The sequence below is a fragment of the Dendrobates tinctorius genome, unplaced genomic scaffold (assembly GCF_039654945.1).
Source record: "Dendrobates tinctorius isolate UK_male_01 unplaced genomic scaffold, ASM3965494v1 ptg000086l, whole genome shotgun sequence".
In the NCBI taxonomy this organism is placed as follows: domain Eukaryota; kingdom Metazoa; phylum Chordata; class Amphibia; order Anura; family Dendrobatidae; genus Dendrobates; species Dendrobates tinctorius.
The window spans coordinates 61,646,031-61,666,955 of NW_027361754.1; the positions used below are offsets into that span (position 1 = coordinate 61,646,031).

The 20,925-nt window shown below is 44.5% G+C and overlaps 1 protein-coding gene across 2 annotated transcripts; it reads left to right on the forward strand.

Annotated features, from left to right (window-relative positions):
- Positions 1 to 16,046: 16,046 nt before the first annotated feature.
- On the forward strand, positions 16,047 to 20,070 carry YBX1 (Y-box binding protein 1). 2 transcript variants are annotated; one of them, XM_073585489.1, is made up of 8 exons: positions 16,047 to 16,328; positions 16,774 to 16,837; positions 17,034 to 17,067; positions 18,253 to 18,342; positions 18,626 to 18,931; positions 19,035 to 19,120; positions 19,291 to 19,556; positions 19,730 to 20,070. In XM_073585489.1, the coding sequence occupies exons 1-7, from the start codon at positions 16,226 to 16,228 to the stop codon at positions 19,523 to 19,525; spliced, it is 918 nt and encodes a 305-aa protein (XP_073441590.1). In that variant the 5' UTR covers positions 16,047 to 16,225; the 3' UTR covers positions 19,526 to 19,556; positions 19,730 to 20,070. The 2 variants fall into 2 exon arrangements, with proteins under 2 accessions (XP_073441590.1, XP_073441591.1); XM_073585490.1 differs by having other exon boundaries at positions 16,048 to 16,328; positions 19,035 to 19,114.
- Positions 20,071 to 20,925: the final 855 nt, after the last annotated feature.

The window sequence follows — 20,925 nt, forward strand, 5'->3', positions numbered from 1 at the left end:
ACACAGATAGAAAGATAGACTGAGCAAATGATGGGGCCCAAGCTAACTAGATAGGACAGGATAGGAAAGCTGCTGTCTGCAATCCGCGAAAAACCCTATCAAAATAAGAGCCAACAGACTGACAGGGAAAAAGGCCCTGAAGACGCTAGGCTTCAAAAAGACTATGCCAGTACTCAGGTATTTTCTGAAGACAGAGCAAAAAGGCAAAAAGGAATTCAGCTCACCCCAGCAGGGAATGGCAGAATCCAGAAAAGCAAGGCAAAATAAAACCAAAACACAAATGCAAAAAGGCAAAGCAGAAAACTTAGCTTTTGAGGAGCAGGAATCAGACTGGTCTCCTAGAATTCCACAGAAAAATCACCAGCGAGGCAGAAGGGCATCGGCTGCCTTATATCCAGTCAGAGATCCCCGTCGCCCAGTCATCCTCTCCCAGCTCAGGTGCTTGGTAATCAGCCTCACTACCTTCCTTCACCAGAAGAGGGAGTTCATCAGACCTCAATGGTGAAGGGGAAAATGAACTCATAACAGTACCTCCCCCTTGAGGAGGGGTCACCGAACCCTCATCCACGCCACCAGGGTGATCAGGGTGAGCCCGATGAAAGGCACGCGCCAATCTTTTGGCATGAATATCAGAGGCAGAGACCCAGGAATTATCCTCCTGACCATAACCCTTCCACTTAACCAAATACTGGAGTCTCCGTCTAGCCAGACGGGAATCCAGTATCTTCTCTACCTCATATTCCAAGTTACCTTCAACCAATACAGGTTCCGGAGGTGCCACCCTAGGAAATACTGGTTCAACAAACCTCTTCAACAAGGACTTATGAAACACATTATGGATTTTAAATGTGACAGGAAGAGCCAACCGAAAAGAGACCGGATTAAAATCTTGTAAGGCCCAATAAATCTAGGCTTAAACTTAGGAGAAGCTACCTTCATAGCGATATTTTTTAATGATAACCAAACCATATCACCCACCTTAAACTGGGGACCAACGGTCCTATGTCTGTTGGAAAACCGCTGGGCCTTTTCCTGGGAGAGAGATAACTTATCCACCACTTGGTCCCAGATCTGGTGCATTCTCTCCACCACAGTGTCAACACCTGGGCAGGCAGAAGGCTCCACCTGCCCTGAAGAAAATCGAGGATGAAACCCAAAGTTACAAAAAAAAAGGTGACATTAAAGTGGCAGAACTAGCTCTATTATTTAAAGCAAATTCGGCCAAGGGCAAAAATGAAACCCAATCATCCTGATCAGCGGAAATAAAACATCTCAAATACGACTCCAAGGTCTGGTTTGTTCTCTCCGTCTGCCCATTGGTCTGAGGGTGAAACGCAGAGGAGAAGGACAACTGAATTCCCAGCTTGGAACAGAACGTCCTCCAAAATCTAGACACAAACTGAACTCCTCTGTCAGATACAATGTTCTCAGGAATCCCGTGCAAGCGAACCACCTGTTGCAAAAACAGGGGCACCAACTCAGAAGAAGATGGCAACTTAGGGAGTGGTACAAGATGAACCATCTTAGAGAACCTATCACAAATCACCCAAATAACAGTCATTCTCTGAGAGACAGGCATATCAGAGATCAAATCCATTGAAATATGGGTCCATGGCCTCCTGGGGACCGGCAAAGGCATCAACAACCCACTAGAGCGAGGACAAGGTTTAGACCGGGAGCAAGTCCCACAGGACTGCACAAAATTCCTGACATCACGAGACAAGGCGGGCCACCAAAAAGACCGACTCACCAGATCTCTAGTACCAAAAATACCTGGATGACCAGCCAATGCAGAGCAATGAACTTCAGACATCACTCTCTTCTTCCACTGGTCAGGAACATACAACTTTCCACTGGGACAACGCTCAGGTTTGTCCTCCTGGAACTCTTCCAGAGCACGTCTCAAATCGGGCGAGATGGCAGAAAGAACTACCCCTTCGCCTAAGATGGTAGCAGGCTTGGTCACCACAGGAGAATCAGCAAAGAAGCTCCTAGAAAGAGCGTCAGCCTTGACATTCTTAGTGCCAGGAAGAGACCACAAAATCAAAACGTGTAAAAAACAAGGCCCATCTAGCCTGTCTAGGGTTCAAGCGTTTGGCCGACTCCAGGTAAATCAAATTCTTGTGGTCAGTGAGGACCACGACTTGATGTTTAGCTCCCTCCAACCAATGTCTCCACTCCTCAAATGCCCATTTCATGGCTAACAGTTCCCGATTCCCCACATCATAGTTACGTTCAGATGGGGAGAACTTTCGGGAAAAGAAAGCACAGGGATTCATTTTAGATGTTACAGGATCCTTTTGGGACAAAACAGCTGCTGCACCAATCTCAGAAGCGTCCACCTCTACCTGGAACGGGAGTGAGACATCAGGTTGCCGCAAAACCGGGGCAGAAGTGAATCTTCGCTTCAGCTCCTGAAAGGAAGAAACAGCCTCCGGAGACCAATTCAACACATCAGCACCCTTCTTAGTCAGATTAGTCAATGGCTTGGCAATACTAGAAAATTTTGCTATAAATTTCCAATAAAAATTAGCAAAGCCCAAAAACTTCTGAAGGGCCTTCAAAGAAGTGGGCTGAACCCAATCATAAATGGCCTGTACCTTGGCCGGATCCATTTCAATAGTTGACGGAGACAAAATAAATCCCAAAAATGAAATCCTCTGTACCCCAAAAAGGCATTTCGATCCTTTGACATACAGGGAATTCTCCCTCAAGTCCCGGAACACCGTCCGAACATGTTCCACATGAGAATCCCAATCCTTGGAGAAGATCAAAATATCATCCAGATAGATAATCAAAAATTTATCCACAAAGTCTCGGAAAATGTCGTTCATGAAGCACTGGAAGACAGAAGGGGCATTAGTGACCCCAAAAGGCATCACCAGGTACTCAAAATGTCCCTCTGGAGTATTAAACGCCATCTTCCATTCATCCCCATGTTTAATGCGGATAAGATTATACGCCCCCCTGAGGTCAAGCTTGGTAAACCAGCAAGCACCTTTAACTCTGGAGAATAGATCCGAAATCAGGGGTAACGGATACTGATATTTAATAGTAATTTTGTTGAGGGAACGATAATCAATACAAGGCCTTAATGAACCATCCTTTTTGGCCACGAAAAAAAACCCAGCACCTAATGGTGAAGAGGATGGTCTAATATGACCCTTCTCCAATGCCTCCTTAATATAGGATCGCATAGCCTCGTGCTCGGGTACAGATAAATTGAAGAGCCGACCCTTGGGAAATTTACACCCCGGGCTCAGTTCAATTGCACAGTCATAACTCCTATGAGGAGGCAAAGACGCAGACTCATTCTCACTAAATACATCATAAAAGTCCGCCAAATAGTCAGGAACATCATGCGACTGAGAGGTGGAAAAAAACGGAGCCTCACTAAGGGCACACCGACAACCCCAACTCACCACAGACACAGATTTCCAGTCCAAAACTGGATTATGAATTTGCAACCAGGGAAACCCCAGAACAATGGTATCATGCAAATTATGCAACACCAAAAATCTGCAATTTTCTTGATGGTCTGGGGCGACCCGCATTACCACCTGGGTCCAAAACTGAGGTTTATTTTTAGCCAAAGGAGTAGCATCAATCCCCCTCAAAGGGATAGGCGTCCGCAGAGGTGTCATACGAAATCCACAACGTTTAGCAAAATCCAAGTCCATTAGGTTCAGGGCTGCTCCCGAATCCACAAAAGCCTTGGCGGAAAATGTGGACAGGGAGCAGATCAGAGTAATTGCCAGAAGAAACTTTGGTTGAACACCACCCACAGAAAACGTGTGTGCAAAACGTTTCTCTCGTTTAGGACAGACATAAATAATATGCGAGGCATCTCCACAAAAAAAAACACAGCTTATTACGCTTTCTGAACTCCTGACGTTGCTCCCTGGACAAAACTCTATCACATTGCATAGGTTCAGACACTTGTTCAACAGGTGGCAACACCTCTCGTGCAGTCCTGCGTTCACGTAAACGCCGATCAACCTGAATGGCTAATGACATAGAATCGTCTAGACCAGAGGGAACAGGAAATCCCACCATAGTATCTTTTACGGCTTCTGACAAACCCTTCCAAAAGAGAGCTGCCAAGGCATTATCATTCCAGGCAGTAAGGACCGCCCACTTTCGGAATTTTTGACAGTACAATTCTGCAGAATCTCGACCCTGGCTCAGTGCCAACTGGTTCTTTTCAGCCTGATCAATAGCATTAGGTTCGTCATACAGCAACCCCAAGGCTTGAAAAAATGCATTCACATTAGTCAGACTAGGATCATCTGGTTTCAAAGAAAACGCCCAATCCTGGGGATCGCCACGCAGCAAAGAGATGACAATTTTAACCTGCTGCGCGGAGCTCCCTGACGAGTTAGGCTTCAAGGCAAAAAATAATTTACAATTATTTTTGAAATTCAAAAATTTAGACCAATCCCCAAAAAACACATCAGGAGTAGGGATCTTTGATTCAGCAGCATGTGAATGAACAAGGTAGGCGGAAATTCCCCGCACTTCCGCAGCGAGCTGCTCCACATGATCAGACAATTGCTTTATCTCCATTGAGAGAAAAAAAAATTCCCCCTACGGCCTCAGAGATATAGAGGAAAAAATATACACACTTTTTTTTTTTTTTAATTCTTTCCTGCTATTGAGTACCCTAGGATCTGCGGTATGGCTGGTGATTCTGTTATGAATGAGTCACCACAGGAGGCAAAAACAGAAATGCTAGCTAAGTCCAGAAAACCAGAGAAGTTGGCAGCTATCGGATTGCAGACCCCTGAACCTATCAACAACAACTAGCAGTAGCCGTGGGGGGTTCCTACGGTGCCCTAGACCCCTCGATCACAGCCGGAGAGCTAAATAGCCTAAAGACAGAAAGGGAAATCTAAACTGCCCCAGAGCAGACCCCAAAGCAATAGGCAGCCCCCAACATATAATGACGGTGAAGCAAGAAGAAAAAACACTAACACAGATAGAAAGATAGACTGAGCAAATGATGGGGCCCAAGCTAACTAGATAGGACAGGATAGGAAAGCTGCTGTCTGCAATCCGCGAAAAACCCTATCAAAATAAGAGCCAACAGACTGACAGGGAAAAAGTCCCTGAAGACGCTAGGCTTCAAAAAGACTAGGTATTTTCTGAAGACAGAGCAAAAAGGCAAAAAAGGAATTCAGCTCACCCCAGCAGGGAATGGCAGAATCCAGAAAAGCAAGGCAAAATAAAACCAAAACACAAATGCAAAAAGGCAAAGCAGAAAACTTAGCTTTTGAGGAGCAGGAATCAGACTGGTCTCCTAGAATTCCACAGAAAAATCACCAGCGAGGCAGAAGGGCGTCGGCTGCCTTATATCCAGTCAGAGATCCCCGTTGCCCAGTCATCCTCTCCCAGCTCAGGTGCTTGGTAATCAGCCTCACTACCTTCCTTCACCAGAAGAGGGAGTTCATCAGACCTCAATGGTGAAGGGGAAAATGAACTCATAACAAGCTTAGGTATCCATGGTTATGACCACTAACAGCTAATGAACTAACTCTAACTTTATGAGTGTTAGCAATCATGGATACCTAATCTACTACAATGCCCTGCACATAAGAAAAGAGACACAGCAAATCAGAAGAGCTACATTACATTTCTAATTGGAGATATTTGTTAATATTATTATTATTATTACAAGTACTACATATTGGAATAGGATCTAGGAGATGGGAATAGCCCTTTAAGTAACTACTTAACATTTAATAATGTTCCCTGAGCCCCCCATGTACAGCTCGTTAATACACAGTATGATAGGCCCACAGCTCCCTTATATACAGTATAATACACCCACACACACAGTATAATGCCCTAATGCCCTCACAGCTCCCCGCTATGCAGTATAATTCCATTACAGCTCCACTATACTTTGTATAATAGGCCCACAGCGCCCTCATACACACCATGATTGGTCCACAGATCCCCTATCCATAGTTTGATGAACATAAAGCTCATCTATACATAGTATGATGGGCCCACAGCTCCCCTATACATAGTATGACAGATCAACAGCTTCCCTATAAATAGTATGACAGCCCCACAGCTCCCCTATATACAGTATGATGGGCCCACAACTCCCCTATGCATAGTATGATAGCCCCACAGCTTCCCTATAAATAGTATGACAGACCCATAGCTCCCCTATATGCAGTATGATGGGCCCACAACTCCCCTATATACAGTATGATGGGCCCACAGCTCCTCTATACATAGTATGATGTTCCACAGGTCCCCTATACACAGTATGATGGGCCCACAACTCTCCTATACATAGTATGATGGTCCCACAGCTCCCCTACACATAGTATGATGTGCCCACAGCTCCTCTATACATAGTATGATGAGCCCACAGCTTCTCTTTACACAGTATGATGAGTCCACAGCTTCCCTATACAAAGTATGATGGTCCCATAGGTCCCCTATGCACAGTATGATGGTCCCACAGCTCCCCTATACATAGTATGATGGGTCCACAGCTCCCCTATACATAGTATGATGGACCCACAGCTCATCTATACATAGTATTATGGTCCCACAGGTCCCCTATGCATAGTATGATGTCTTGATTGCTCCCCTATACACAGTATGATGTCCCCACAGATCCCCTACACAGTAGTCTTCACACTGTATAATGGCCTCTGTCCAAACTGTATAATAGCCCTCACATTGTATGATGGTTCCTTGTATAGCCCCAACACTTTATGATGGCGCACACAGTAGTCCCCACTTTAAGAGCCCCCACTGTTAGCTCCCATACTGTATGAGGGCCCCCACACTAGTCCCCAAACTATATATTGGCTCCCACATTAGCCCCCATTCTGTATGAGTGCACACCACAATAGTCCTTACAATTTAAAGGCCCCCAAATAAGTTCCCATACTGTATAATGACCTGCACATTAGTTCTCATGCTGTATAATGGCCCCACACTTTAGGGGCCCCCCACGGTAGTCCCTAAAATGTATGAGGGTCCCCCACAGTCACACAAAAAAGTTTTAAGTAAAATAAAATACAACATACAGTATACTCACCTAATCCAGGATCCTGACAAGTCCACAGGGCAGACCAACGTGGTGATATCTCTGCACTATCGCTCTCAGCCTCGGCAGAACGATGCATTGGCCAAGGTGACGACGCATGCACAGGACGTTAGAGACTCACCGCATCGGGACTCTGACCTTCCCGTCCATACGCTGGTGCCTTGGCCATTGCATCATCAGGCCGTGCTTGAGAGCGGTAATGTAGGGAGATTGTGCCTTCTTGCTCTATTGCCGAAATTAAGGGTAGCGTAGGCTATTCTGTGCACGGGGCCCCTCTGCTCCTTAATAGCTACACTACTGACTGAAGCCACAGCTGGTCTCTGATTTGCAAATTAGATGAGGATCCTAAACAAACGGAGGATATCCCCTCCTAGTAATTTACAATTTGCTAATGGTTATCTATATGGCATACAGATTTTACATTGAAGAAAGATTCAAGTTTATTCTCTGGGTATATACTACAGTAGGTACCTATTGTATGCATGCAAGGGTACATCTGTGCACCCCTTATACAGTCTGTATGTCCATAGATCACTCATTGTAACCTCAAAGGTGCCTTGCATACAATGTACAATAGTTTATTAGTCGCACTCCATGGGGTTCTACACCACTGTCAGGGATTCATCAGGAGCAGTCTAAAGGTACTGTCACACTTAGCGATGCACCAGCGATCCCGACCAGCGACATGACGCGGTCAGGATCGCTGGTACATCGCTAAGTGGTCGCTAGTGAGCTGCCACACAGGTAGATCTCACCAGCGACATCGCTGGGGTCGGGGGTAGCTACTTACCTGTCAGACGCGGCGATCCTGACATCCTCCTGCCCGCATCCACGCGTCGCTTGTCTCCACAGCAGGAAGCCCAGCAGGAAGCTGATGACGAGAAACGGTCCAGGACATTCTCGCGCGATCAGCGATAACCAGCGGGGGAGCGGTCGGAGGCAAGTATCAGACACAGCGATATCGCTAGCAATATCGCTATAACGTCACAAAAACCAGTGACGTTATAGCAATATTGCTAGTGATATCGCTTAGTGTGACAGGCCCTTAAAGAGACATTTATACTCATGATGATACACGAGCATTTCAAAAACTCATCATTTTTGAAGGCCTCAAACACTTCAATATGAACATAAGCTAAGGGAATATTCACACTAAGTTTTTTTCTATGTTTTGGAAGCAGAAACTCTCCAAAAAACATGGGAAGCTTAAAAACCACAAGAATCTGCTCTGAAAACTTAGCAAAAAAAAACCCATCACCCTAAGGGATCATTCACACGTCTGTTTATCGCCTACGAGTTGTATCCGTTCTTTACATTAATAGAACTCGTACATAGTACAGTCTATGGATCTGTTCACAGCTGGGGTTTTTTGCAGTCCGAATAGTCAGCTCAAAGTCGCGGTTACATGTTCAATATTAGGCCGGTGTCACACTACTGTAGAATATGGACGAGTGCTACGCGAGAAAACATTGCATAGCACTTGGCCCAATGTTAATCTATGGAGCAGCTCACATCATTGTTTATCTTCTTGGGCGTATTCAGCGTACGTGTAAAATCGCAGCATGATGCGATTGTCACCAAGACTCGCCAATGTAAGGCTATGGGTGTGAGAAAAAAAATCGCACAGCACTCGGACCATGCGAGTGCTGTCCGATTTTTACGCACAGGTGTTCTCTGAAAAGCTGGCAATTCATGTGCCGCATACAATAAAATCACACTGACAGGTTAGGCCTGTTTCACACATCCGTATTTTACCATCAGTCAAAATCCGCCATTTTGCAAACAAAAACGGATCCACCATTTTGCTTGGCGGATCCGTTTTTTTTCCCATTGAGTTGCATTACCGGCGGATCTTGACGGATGGCCATCCGTTGGATCCAAAATTTTGACGTCCGCCGACATGCCCGGACGGAGCATGCAACGTTTTTTTGGGCGGCCGGATCCGCATTTCTCACTGCGCATGCCCGAAAGACTTCACTCAGCCGCAAATTTAACCCTAAACTCTGTTCTGGCGGCTGAAAAATCTCGCTCTCTCTCTCAAAAACTGATGTGTGAAACAGGCCTTAGAATAGAATAGATATATACACATAGAATACATAAATATATACATGTCAGTGACAGACATAAATATAAATATATATATATGTATTTTTATATTGCATAGCTAGATAGATAGAAGAAAAGCCGGTAATTCATCTGCCGTGTTCTGTAAAATCACTGCAGTAGCCGACAGGATAGAAGAAATGGATTACATGCAATAAATACATATAGAATAGGTAGATATATAGATGTCAGTGACAAATACAGTTAGTACAGTGTGTGTGCAGCTTACTGTACATGTATTTAATTAATAAAAGATTATTTTTCAGAAAAGAATAGCGTGGGCTCCTGCAAAATTTTCATAACCAGCAGAGGGTAAGCGGCTGGGGGCAGATGTTTATAGCATGGGAAGGGGGTAATACCCATGGAGCTTCCCAGGCTATTAATATCAGCTCACAACTGTACACTTAGCCTTTACTGGCTATTAAAATGGGGACCCCCCAAAAAATATCAGCTCTCAGCCACCCAAGAAAAGGCAAATTTCTAAGATGTGCCAATTCTGGCACTTAGCCTCGCTCTTCCCACTTGCCCTGCAGGGGTGGCAAGTTGGGCAATAGTTGGGGGGTTGATGTCACCTTTGTATTGTCTGGTGACATCAAGCCCCAATTTTAGTAATGGAGAGGCGTCAATAAGACGCCACCATTACTAACACCATAGTCACATTGTAAGAAAACAAAGACACCCAGAAAAAGTCCTTTAATTGAAAGAAAGACACAGATTCCTTTAATATTCTTAAGGCCGGGATCACACTTGCGAGAAACTCGCATGAGTCTCGCACCTCAATGTCCGGCACTGCACACTCCAGTCCCGAGTTCCTGCGGCAGTGCCGGATATTGAGGTGTGAGACTCGTGCGAGTTTCTCGAAAGTGTGATCCCGGCCTAATTAAACCATACTTACCACCTCGCCCATTCCGCCAGTGCCCTCGTCATCAGCAAAAGAGGTAAAAAAACAAACAACAGTATTCCTCACCTTTCTGCAGAGATGCTTTTAATCCATTAGTCCCACTACAGTTTCAGCTCTGCTACATCTACAGTCATGGCCAAAAGTATTGACACCCCTGCAATTCTGTCAGATAATATTCAGTTTCTTCCTGAAAATGATTGCAAACACAAATTCTTTGGTATTATTATCTTCATTTAATTTGTCTTAAATGAAAAAACACAAAAGAGAATGAAGCAAAAAGCAAAACATTGATCATTTTACACAAAACTCCAAAAATGGGCCGGACAAAAGTATTGGCACCCTCAGTCTAATACTTGGTTGCACAACCTTTAGCCAAAATAACTGCGACCAACCGCTTCCGGTAACCATCAATGAGTTTCTTACAATGCTCTGCTGGAATTTTAGACCATTCTGCTTTGGCAAACTACTCCAGGTCCCTGATATTTGAAGGGTGCCTTCTCCAAACTGCCATTTTTAGATTTCTCCACAGGTGTTCTATGGGATTCAGGTCTGGACTCATTGCTGGCCACCTTAGAAGTCTCCAGTGCTTTCTCTCAAACCATTTTCTAGTGCTTTTTGAAGTGTGTTTTGGGTTATTGTCCTGCTGGAAGACCCATGACCTCTGAGGGAGACCCAGCTTTCTCACACTGAGCCCTACATTATGCTGCAAAATTTGTTGACAGTCTTCTGACTTCATAATGCCATGCACACGGTCAAGCAGTCCAGTGCCAGAGGCAGCAAAGCATCCCCAAAACATCAGGGAACCTCCGCCATGTTTGACTGTAGGGACCGTGTACTTTTCTTTGAATGCCTCTTTTTTCTCCTGTTAACTCTATGTTGATGCTTTTGCCCTAAAAGCTCTACTTTTGTCTCATCTGACCAGAGAACATTCTTCCAAAATGTTTTAGGCTTTTTCAGGTAAGTTTTGGCAAACTCCAGCCTGGCTTTTTTATGTCTCGGGGTAAGAAGTGGAGTCTTCCTGGGTCTCCTACCATACAGTCCCTTTTCATTCAGATGCCGACGGATAGTACGGGTTGACACCGTTGTACCCTCGGACTGCAGGGCAGCTTGAACTTGTTTGGATGTTAGTGGAGGTTCTTTATCCAACATCCGCACAATCTTGCTTTGAAATCTCTTGTCAATTTTTCTTTTCCAGCCACATCTAGGGAGGTTAGCCACAGTGCCATGGGCTTTAAACTTCTTGATGACATTGCACACGGTAGACACAGGAACATTCAGGTCTTTGGAGATGGACTTGTAGCCTTGAGATTGCTCATGCTTCCTCACAATTTGGTTTCTCAAGTCCTCAGACAGTTCTTTGGTCTTCTTTCTTTTCTCCATGCTCAATGTGGTACACACAAGGACACAGGACAGAGGTTGAGTCAACTTTAATCCATGTCAACTGGCTGCAAGTGTGATTTAGTTATTGCCAACACCTGTTAGGTGCCACAGGTAAGTTATAGGTGCTGTTAATTACACAAATTAGAGAAGCATCACAAGATTTTTCGAACAGTGCCAATACTTTTGTCCACCCTCTTTGTTATGTTTGGTGTGGAATTATATCCAATTTGGCTTTAGGACAATTCTTTTTGTGTTTTTTCATTTAAGACAAATTAATTGAAGATAATACTACCAAAGAATTTGTGTTTGCAATCATTTTCAGGAAGAAACTGAGTATTATCTGACAGAATTGCAGGGGTGTCAATACTTTTGGCCATGACTGTAGATGGCAGGCTGCATGGTGCGACCATGCAGCCTGTCATCCAGCGGGAAAACTGAGCATCGTGTGCTCAGTGTCTCTCTGTGAACTGCTATTCCCTGTCTGATGGCACCGCAAGCGTGAACAAGTTCTCCTGCTTGCGGTGCCATCTGACAGGTCCTGCGAGTTCATGGCCGATGAAATCACTTCACCTATGTGACATCGGCGTGAGCAGAGTGGGAAATTTTAGATTATAAATTATGAATTTAGATTATACTATACATGGCAGATGAATTGCCGGCTTTTATTCTATCTAGCTATATATTTATATATGTGTGTGTGTGTTTTAAAGAATATTTCCATTGAAAACGATGTGTAAATGACATAGAGAATTGTTGTATGTAAAAGCTCGTTAAAAACGCATTGCAATCGGATAGCAATCCGTACTGCATTCGGATGTCAGTCGGATGCTAGGTGTGAGAAATCGGATTGTACTCGCATGACACTCGCATTACACTCCTGCGACTCCCGGGCAGGGAGACTCGGACCGATTTTTCATACATTTCGTGTAACTCCGGCCTTAAACCGAATGTCCGGTCAACATCGGCAATGAAAATGTATGGATCCGTGAAAAAATCAGACAGCACTTGGATGACATCATGGACTGAAAGATAGGAGGAGGTGGAGAAACTTGTCTTTTCGCAACTTAGAAAAACTGATGAAACTCGGATGACACTAGGGAACGTTCCCACAATCAGTGTTTGTTGACGTAGCTGAATTTCCGCATCAATCCCGCACCTTTGTTCACTTGTGTTTTTCCTTGTGTTTTTGTCTCTCTGTGGTATGTTAGATTTAAATGAAGCCAAATGAAATTTGCTTTCTGCCCACAAAAAAAACAGTTAATATGCGCTTTTTTGGAACGTTTTTACTGTGTAAACGCATGGAATACGCATTTGTGCTTTTTTCATGCGGATTTTCCACATCTAATGCAAGTCTATGGGAAAAATCTGCACAGAAATCTGAGAGTCCCAGCAAGAGAAACTGACATGCTACGTCTAGGAAAAACGCACCGCAGGTGAATTTATGCAGCATAAAAAAAGCAAAGTTGGAAGATTTCTATTATTTCCATCCATTTTGCTTGTAGTGTAAACCGCAGCGTCCAGAATGCTAGTAACACTGATCGTGGGAACGTACCCTTAAGAAAATCAGATGAAACGTTGAACAAAACTACTGAAAGAAGTAGGATTCTTTTTCTAGTACGTGAAAAAAATGAACATCTATATGAGCCACAACAGTAAGTCTACAGGAACAGCTATCGGCAAGAAGAGGGTTTGGCTGGCGACTATTTAAGCTGTATAGGTGCCTTAAGAGTGTGGTCACACTGAGTATTTTTGCTGAGTTTTCGGATCAAAAACTAAGGGGAAACTCCAAAGTTTTTAAAAAAGTTTTAAAGAAGGATTCTGAGAGTTTCCTCTGCTCCGAAAAAAAGTTCTGTACAGATAACCAGCTTCTGCTGCAAAACTCTTCAATCTGAAGGCTGTTTTAAGGTATATGAACAAGGGATTTTCAAGGTAGAAATGCTTCAGGAAACACTCCTTTTTTTTTCTTTTTTTGAAGACGTTTTTCCTGAAGTGTTGTTGCTTTTTTTTTTTGCAGCATTTTGATTGGATAGTGCCTAGTTTGGAGAGGTCTCCTTCAGGATCCACTTCAAAGAAGTGACATGCACTTTTTTTTCCACTAAAAGTTTTTCAAAACCTGTTCAAGAAAAATAAAAGCTCAAAAAACTCCTAATATGAATAACATAGTGGATTTGCAATAGAAATTAGTTGGAAGAGTTTTCGCAGAGTTGCTGAAGCAGTTTTGAGGAGGATTTTGAAGAGGATCACTGTGTGAACATCACACAATGTCATTTAAACATGGGCAAACCCTACAAATTTTCAGGAGGAAAACACTTCAGGGCACACTGGCGTCTTTCATCCTAAGGGTATGTGCAAACGTTGCGGATTCTGCTGCGGATTTTTTCGGCGCGGATTTGCCTAAATCTGCAGGTAAATCCGCAGGTCAAGAGATCTGTGGTTTACCTGCGGATTAGCCTGCGGTTTTCCCCTGTGGTTTGATACCTGATCATGGTGTAAAACTGCTGCGGAATCCGCACAAAGAAGTGACATGCTGCGGATTTAAAACCACAGCAAATCCGAGAGGAAAAATCTGCAGCATGTGCACAGCGTTTTTTGTTTTTCATAGAATATAATGGTACTGCTGCGGATCTGCAGCGGCCAAAACCGCTGCGGACGTGTGCACGCACCCAAAAGTGCATTTTTGGCAAGTCGTTTTTTACATTGCAGTGTGTATGTTCATTATTTTTATTGTTTTTTTTCAATGCTTTTAAAGAGCGTATGAGCCTAAAAAAAGACATTGTGTGTTTCTTTGCTGACTTTTTGAAGCAGAAAATCTAAGGCTATGGGCACACGTTGCGGATTCTGCTGCGGATCCGCAGCAGTTTCCGCAGCGGAGTACAGTACCATTATTGCCTATGCAAAACAAAAGCTGCTGTGCAGATGCTGCGGATTTTTCCGTGGATTACAATCTGCAGCATGTCAATTCTTTGTGCGGATTCCGCAGCGGTTTCACACCTTATCATTATGAGGTGTGAAACCGCAGGGCAAAACCACAGGCTAATCCGCAGATTTCACCAAATCCGCAGAGCAATCCGCAGCGTGTGCACATCGCCTAAGTTTTGTAAGAGTTTTCAGTTTTTACGGAGGACATGGAGAGTTTCTGCTTCTAAGGCTATGTGCACACGCTAGCGTTTTTAAACGCTCAGGAAAAGGATCCCCTTCCCAAAAATCGCGTTTTTTGCGCGATTTTTGACGCGATTTTGACGCGTTTTTTGACACGCGATTTCTGGGATCATTGGGGATGGCTTAAAAATGCTCAGCAATGCGGAAATTAATGAGCATGCTGCGTTTTTAGCCACTAAGCGATTCCTGAGCGGTTAAAAACGCATGCATTGGCACAGAAAGCCAAAAACGCATGCTAATTAATTTGATGCATCTTTTAAGCGTTTCTGCAGTGTCTGAGCCGGCACAAACGCTGCAGAAAAAAACGCATCGTGTGCACACAGCCTAAGGGTATGTGTTCACAAGGTCTTTCATCCACCAAAGTTTTCTATCATAAAACTGCTTGAGGAAAACGCATATTTTTTTTTTTTTTTTTTTTTTTTATGCGGTGTGGTTTTGTCGCTGTTTTTGAGCCTTTTTTTGCAATTACTTACCCGAAGAATAAATATGCTACTTCTTTTAAGCACGTCACAGTTTCTGAACCCTGAAGACTGAACATGTGCACCGCTATGTTATTTTCACATTGCTGTGCATTAGGTTTAATTGTTTTTTGCTGGTTTTCTGGCGCTTTTTCAAGCAAATTTCAGGCAGAATCCACCTGAAAAAAAAAGATATTGTATGCACAAAGCCCAAAACTGCTGAAAAATACTCAGTGTAAACATATCCTAAGGCTATGTGCACACAAGGCGGTTATGTTGCGTTTCCGCAGCGGTTTTTTCTGTGCAGAAATGCATCAAAAACGCAAAGGATTACTAAAGCAAGGTTACGCAATGTGAATCCAGTATTGTTGTGCACGATGCGGAAAATTCCGTCCTTATTCGTAGCGTTTTTAATATATTTATTTTTTTCCTGGATACAATGATCTGGCGAGCAGATGGGAGGACTAAAAATACTCGGCAGTGTGAACGGAGACATAACGGAGATACGTCACCAATGACAATTGTTTGCGGTTTTTGTCATTTTTCAGTCATAAGAGCCCTATTGTCTCTGTGGTAATGATGGGGGGACATGACAGGATTATGGGCTGCATTTATAGTGTGTAAGTGACACTGAGGGAAATGCTATACATGAGGTGAAGCTGGTGCCCCCTGGAATTACACTAGGCAACGTTGTCCTCCCCTCCCCCCTCTATAGCGCTGTGAGTTAGTATTCAGAGCAGCTATGGTGCCGTCTGAGGCCACGGTCGAGACTAATCCCACCAATCCAGTGAGTGACATCTTAAGCATTCAATGGCGCGCGTCCGCGAAAACCGACGGCCAATCAGGACGTACTACCGTATGACTGACACTCCCCTCCGCCTATCAGCGCGAAGAGATTTCGACTGACGACCCTGGCGACCAGTGAGCGCGCGAAAGGGGCGGGCAGTCTGCGATGATTAACCCGTCTGTAACGTCATACTAGGCAGTTCGATCGGTAGCGGGAGCGGAGAGCGGACAGCAGGGAGCTCGAAGGCAGCAGCCCCCCACCGCCGGCCTAAGTTACCATCAACACCCGGGGTCAAAGTTTAACAGCGAGCCACCGCCGGCCCGAGTCACCACCTCTGAAGGGAACCACAACCAATTAACACCATGAGCAGCGACGTCGAAACTCAACAGCAGCAGCAGCCAGCCGCCCTGGAAAGCAAGTCAGGCCCGGAACCGGCGGCCACTGTGGGGGAGAAGAAGGTCATCGGTGAGTATCGGACAGTGCGGGGTTAAGGCGGCGGTCGGGCGGCGTATAGCGCTCAGTGCCACGCGTTGTGAGTGGCGGTCCCCCCTCCCCAGTCTCCCTCCTCCCCCTCTCATCCGCCCGCCTCACGGCCGTGACGTCATCGCTTCCTGGGGCCTCCAAAATGTCCGCGGCCTGACTGCGGCCTACTCGTCCCTACACCCTTTTGTGTCTCGGCGCCTCCCGCACGGCGTCTTTCCCCCCTCTTCATAGTGTATGGTTAGGGGGGTGCACGTGTCCATGCGGCGCCCGGGCCCTCCTGGTAGATGGGAGCCTGGAGGGAGAGCCGGGTAGCGGCCTGGCTCCAGCCACGTGGTGGCTCACTGCTGCTTTCTAGGCTCTGACCTCCAGGCCTGTGAGCCTGCCCCCGCCCATCATTGATAGAAACCGAACTTTCTTTTTCTTCTAGCAACCAAGGTTTTGGGTACCGTCAAATGGTTTAATGTGCGCAATGGATATGGCTTCATTAATAGGTGAGTGCAGCTCTGGGGCTGGCTAATACAATGTATCAGCTGCTGGTTACAGTAATGGGGCTGCTCTGCACAGGGTGGTCTGTGGCTTCTGCTCCACCAGGCAGTGAATGGTTAATTGAATTAAGTATCTGCTTACTTAATATCTAATATACACTTAATTTAAATAAATTTATTTAACTTCACTCTTCTCCCATAGGAATGACACCAAGGAAGATGTCTTTGTACACCAGGTGAGTTTTTTTTAATTTTGTTTAAGCAGCACAAGGCTTCCTAGGCATAAGCCTAACCTGAATTAGGAACACTTCAAATTATTGGACTTCAATGACCCATGAGGTGACCTGGTTCACACTGTGAACTCATTCCGTTGCCACGTGCGCAGTTAATGTTCTATAATTTCCGCTATTTTTGGAGTGATGCTTCCACTCTGTATGTGTATATACATGCCTGCAATGGCTGCTGCCATTGTCCCATTCCTGGTTTTGGCTTACAAATACTGAACATGTGGATGTGTCCTCATAGGAAGCGTCAACCAGCGTAAGGAGACTTGTAAGCCCTGTCATGCCTATCTAGAAATACATATATATGCAAATATCCTTCAGAACAGAAGAGAACTTTAATTACGCCTCCCATTGGGGGTAGCTATGGGTTGACATTAACGTAGGATTGCTGCGCCTCCAATAGGGGGCACTAGAGTTCTAGTCCCTTTCAGCTTAGGATTTCTGTGCAGATAACTTATCAATCACAAACGCTGCTTACAGTCTTGTTATAAAAACTAACTTTGCAATAGACCACTAATCTTAAACTGGCAGACATGATTTATTCCTGGCAACATGATTAATGCTGCCCAAACCACAAGAATCCTAATCCCTACATGACCACAGCCAGGTATGTGCACACGCTGCAGATTGATCCGTGCGGATTTTGCAAAATCAGCAGGTCAAAAGACCTGTGGATTAGGCTGCGGTTTATCACCTCTACAATGGAGGAGATGGTAAACCGCAGCGGAATCCGCAGAAAGAATTGACATGTCAACTCTTTCTGCGGATTAGAAACCACAGCAAATCCACACCGTCTGCACTGTGGTTTCCATTTCACATAGGATATTATGGTACTGTACAACGCAGCAGAAACTGCTGCGGATCTGCAGCGGGGGCACACACCCTTAGTGAGCAAGCATGCAGCCAATCTGTGTAGTACTGATCTTGCATCAGATATTCTTGATTCATGAGGACCATGTGATTTCAGTGACAGTTTACCTTTAATTGTATATTTATAGCAACATACAGTACTATGGATGAGAGTGGGTAAAGTCTGCATTCTTGACGCTTTGCATTGTAGCAAGGAGCACTAAGTAACCACTTTTAATGACCCTTGTCCTATGTATTGAATTCTGATATAAATGTTTTCATTTCCAGACTGCCATTAAGAAGAACAACCCTAGGAAGTATCTTCGCAGTGTGGGAGATGGGGAAACAGTAGAGTTTGATGTAGTGGAGGGAGAGAAGGTAAGGTCTGGCTAAATGTGGGGTCTGCCTTAATCCCAAGACTACTGTTCCTCACTTCATTGATGTTTCTACGATTTGGTAAAGCTTGTGCCAGGCTACTCCATTGTTTATGGAGCTGACAAACCTCCAAGTACAGCACTGCCCCCTGAGTGTTAAATAATACATGGAACTGCTAGAAGTTCTGCACCCTTTTGATTGTTGGCATCAGGAGAAAACCAACTTTTTTTTTTTTTTTTTTTTTTTTTAAGATGGATATTTATGGCTAAAGTTTTTATCCCCACAGGGTGCAGAGGCAGCTAATGTTACTGGTCCTGGGGGTGTTCCAGTCCAAGGCAGCAAATATGCAGCAGATCGCAACCATTATAGGCGCTATCCACGTCGCCGAGGTCCTCCACGTAACTACCAGCAAAACTACCAAAATAGCGAAGGTGGAGAGAAGACTGAAGAAAATGAGACTGCGACAGATGGAGAGGGTGCTAACCAACAACGCCCTTACCGGAGGCGTCGTTTTCCTCCATACTACTTAAGGAGACCTTATGGGCGCAGACCACAGTACAACAATGCCCCAGTACAGGGTGAAGTAGTTGAGGTACCCTTGCCATCAGTCTTAAACTTATTGTTTTGGTTCATTCTATAAAAGACCATTTGACAAGCTTTTTTTTTTTTTTTTTTTTTATTTCTCTGGTGTTTAGGAAGAAGGCCAAAGTTCCAGTGAACAAGGCAGACCAGGAAGGCAGAACATGTACAGAGGCTTCAGACCCCGATTCCACAGGTATGAGTAAGTGTCCTCATTTTTCTTTACTGTGTATTCTTGGAAAAAAATTGGCATAAAAATAATCTATACATTAACACTTCATAATCAATGCTGGATATAGTCCCTTGGCTGTGTATTACCGGTCATCACTACTACAGACATGAACATGTAGCTTTCTTGTAAACTTCTTGTAGGGGACCTCCTCGCCAGAGACAACCTAGAGAAGAAGGAAATGAAGAGGATAAGGAAAATCAGGGGGATGGAACCCAGAGTCAGCAGCCACCTCAACGTCGGTACCGCCGCAACTTTAACTACAGACGCAGACGCCCAGAAAACCCTAAACCACAAGATGGTAAAGAGACCAAGGCAGCCGAAACATCAGCAGAAAACACGTCCGCTCCCGAGGCTGAGCAGGGCGGGGCTGAGTAAATACCGGCTTACCACCTCTACCACCATCCGGGTTAGTGTCAAGCCTGATGAGCCAAAAATTTCTTGTTGCATGGGTTTTTTCCTATAGTATGGGAAAAGTGAAGTCTCACTACTGAAAGTTGTTAAACTGAATTAAAGCATTTTTTAATACAAGTATATAAAGTGTATCAAATGAACATTAAAATGAATTTTTTTACTTTTCAGTTTTGTCATCAAAGTCAAGATTGAAATTCCAGCAATAAGAAATTGAACAAAGAATTGGAACTGAAGACCTTAAGTGCTTGCTTTTTGCTGTTGACCAGATATTATCGTCCTGCATGGTTTCTTGCAGCGATGGTTTTATTTTTTATCTAAGATCTCCTTTTGGGAATGACAAGTTTTTTAAACATTTTTTCGCAATCTTGCCTGCAAAGGTTTTTAAATTGTTTATCTGGTCAAACCAAGATTTTTAAGAAACTCATTTTTAATTTGTAATAAAAGTACACCTGATTTTTTTTCAAACGTCAACAAATTGCAAGCATCTATTAATAAAGGTCTCAAAAGTATCTTGTGTCATAGTTGTGGTCTGGGCATTGATGCATGATACTGCAGGGAGGGTGCAGGACTTGCTTTATGAGCAAGGGCATAATAGTCCATCTTAAAGCAGACTGAAATACCCTGACACCTTTGGGGGTAAGACTAAAATGCAAGTTTCAAGGTTGAGCACTCATCTTGTGGCTGTTAAACACCATGCAATTGTCACATGACTTCATGTTCACGATTCATGCTTTATTTCAGTATGCATATGGTACAAAACCCTACTCCTTTTCAGAAACTCAAACTAAACGGATATTAACCCCTTCATGACCTGACATACATGTAACTCATAGGTTCCCACCTCCTCTTTGATGCAGGCTCTGGTGCTGTACCTGGCATCTTTTTGGGCACACAACAGCTGATCATATCTCAATCCACCCAAGGCTGGCATGTTAAATATCGCTGTCAATCGGACGGCTTCATTTAACATGGCTACGCCAGAAACGCATAACTAACCCCACCCATCGGTGCCCTGTTGGGGTGTGTGCACAAGCTGCGGATTTGGCTGTTGCGGTGTACAGTACCATTATTCCCTATGGGAAATGGAAACCGCTGTGCAAATGCTGCGTAATCTTCCGTGTGGATTATCTGCGGTTTCTAAACCGCAGAAAGATTTGACATGTCAAATCTTTCTGTGGATTCTGCAGCAGTTTCCTCATCTCCATTGTGGAGATAGTGAAACCGCAGGTCTCTTGACCTGCAGATTTAGCAAAATCTGCAGCGTGTGCATGTACCCTTATGATCGCGGGGTGCTGATGGGTTGGCATTGCTGATCTGCTATGAGTGCTGCCCACTGGCCTGTGTTCATAGATGAAGCTGCAATC

What these genes read in the sequence shown, in the direction of transcription:
- YBX1 (XM_073585489.1), top strand. Translation starts at nt 16,226, where the DNA reads ATGAGCAGCGACGTCGAAACTCAACAGCAGCAGCAGCCAGCCGCCCTG. An exon ending in GGGGGAGAAGAAGGTCATCG is followed by an intron (nt 16,329 to 16,773) that starts GTGAGTATCGGA and finishes TTTTTCTTCTAG; the next exon opens with CAACCAAGGTTTTGGGTACC. An exon ending in AAGATGTCTTTGTACACCAG is followed by an intron (nt 17,068 to 18,252) that starts GTGAGTTTTTTT and finishes TTTCATTTCCAG; the next exon opens with ACTGCCATTAAGAAGAACAA.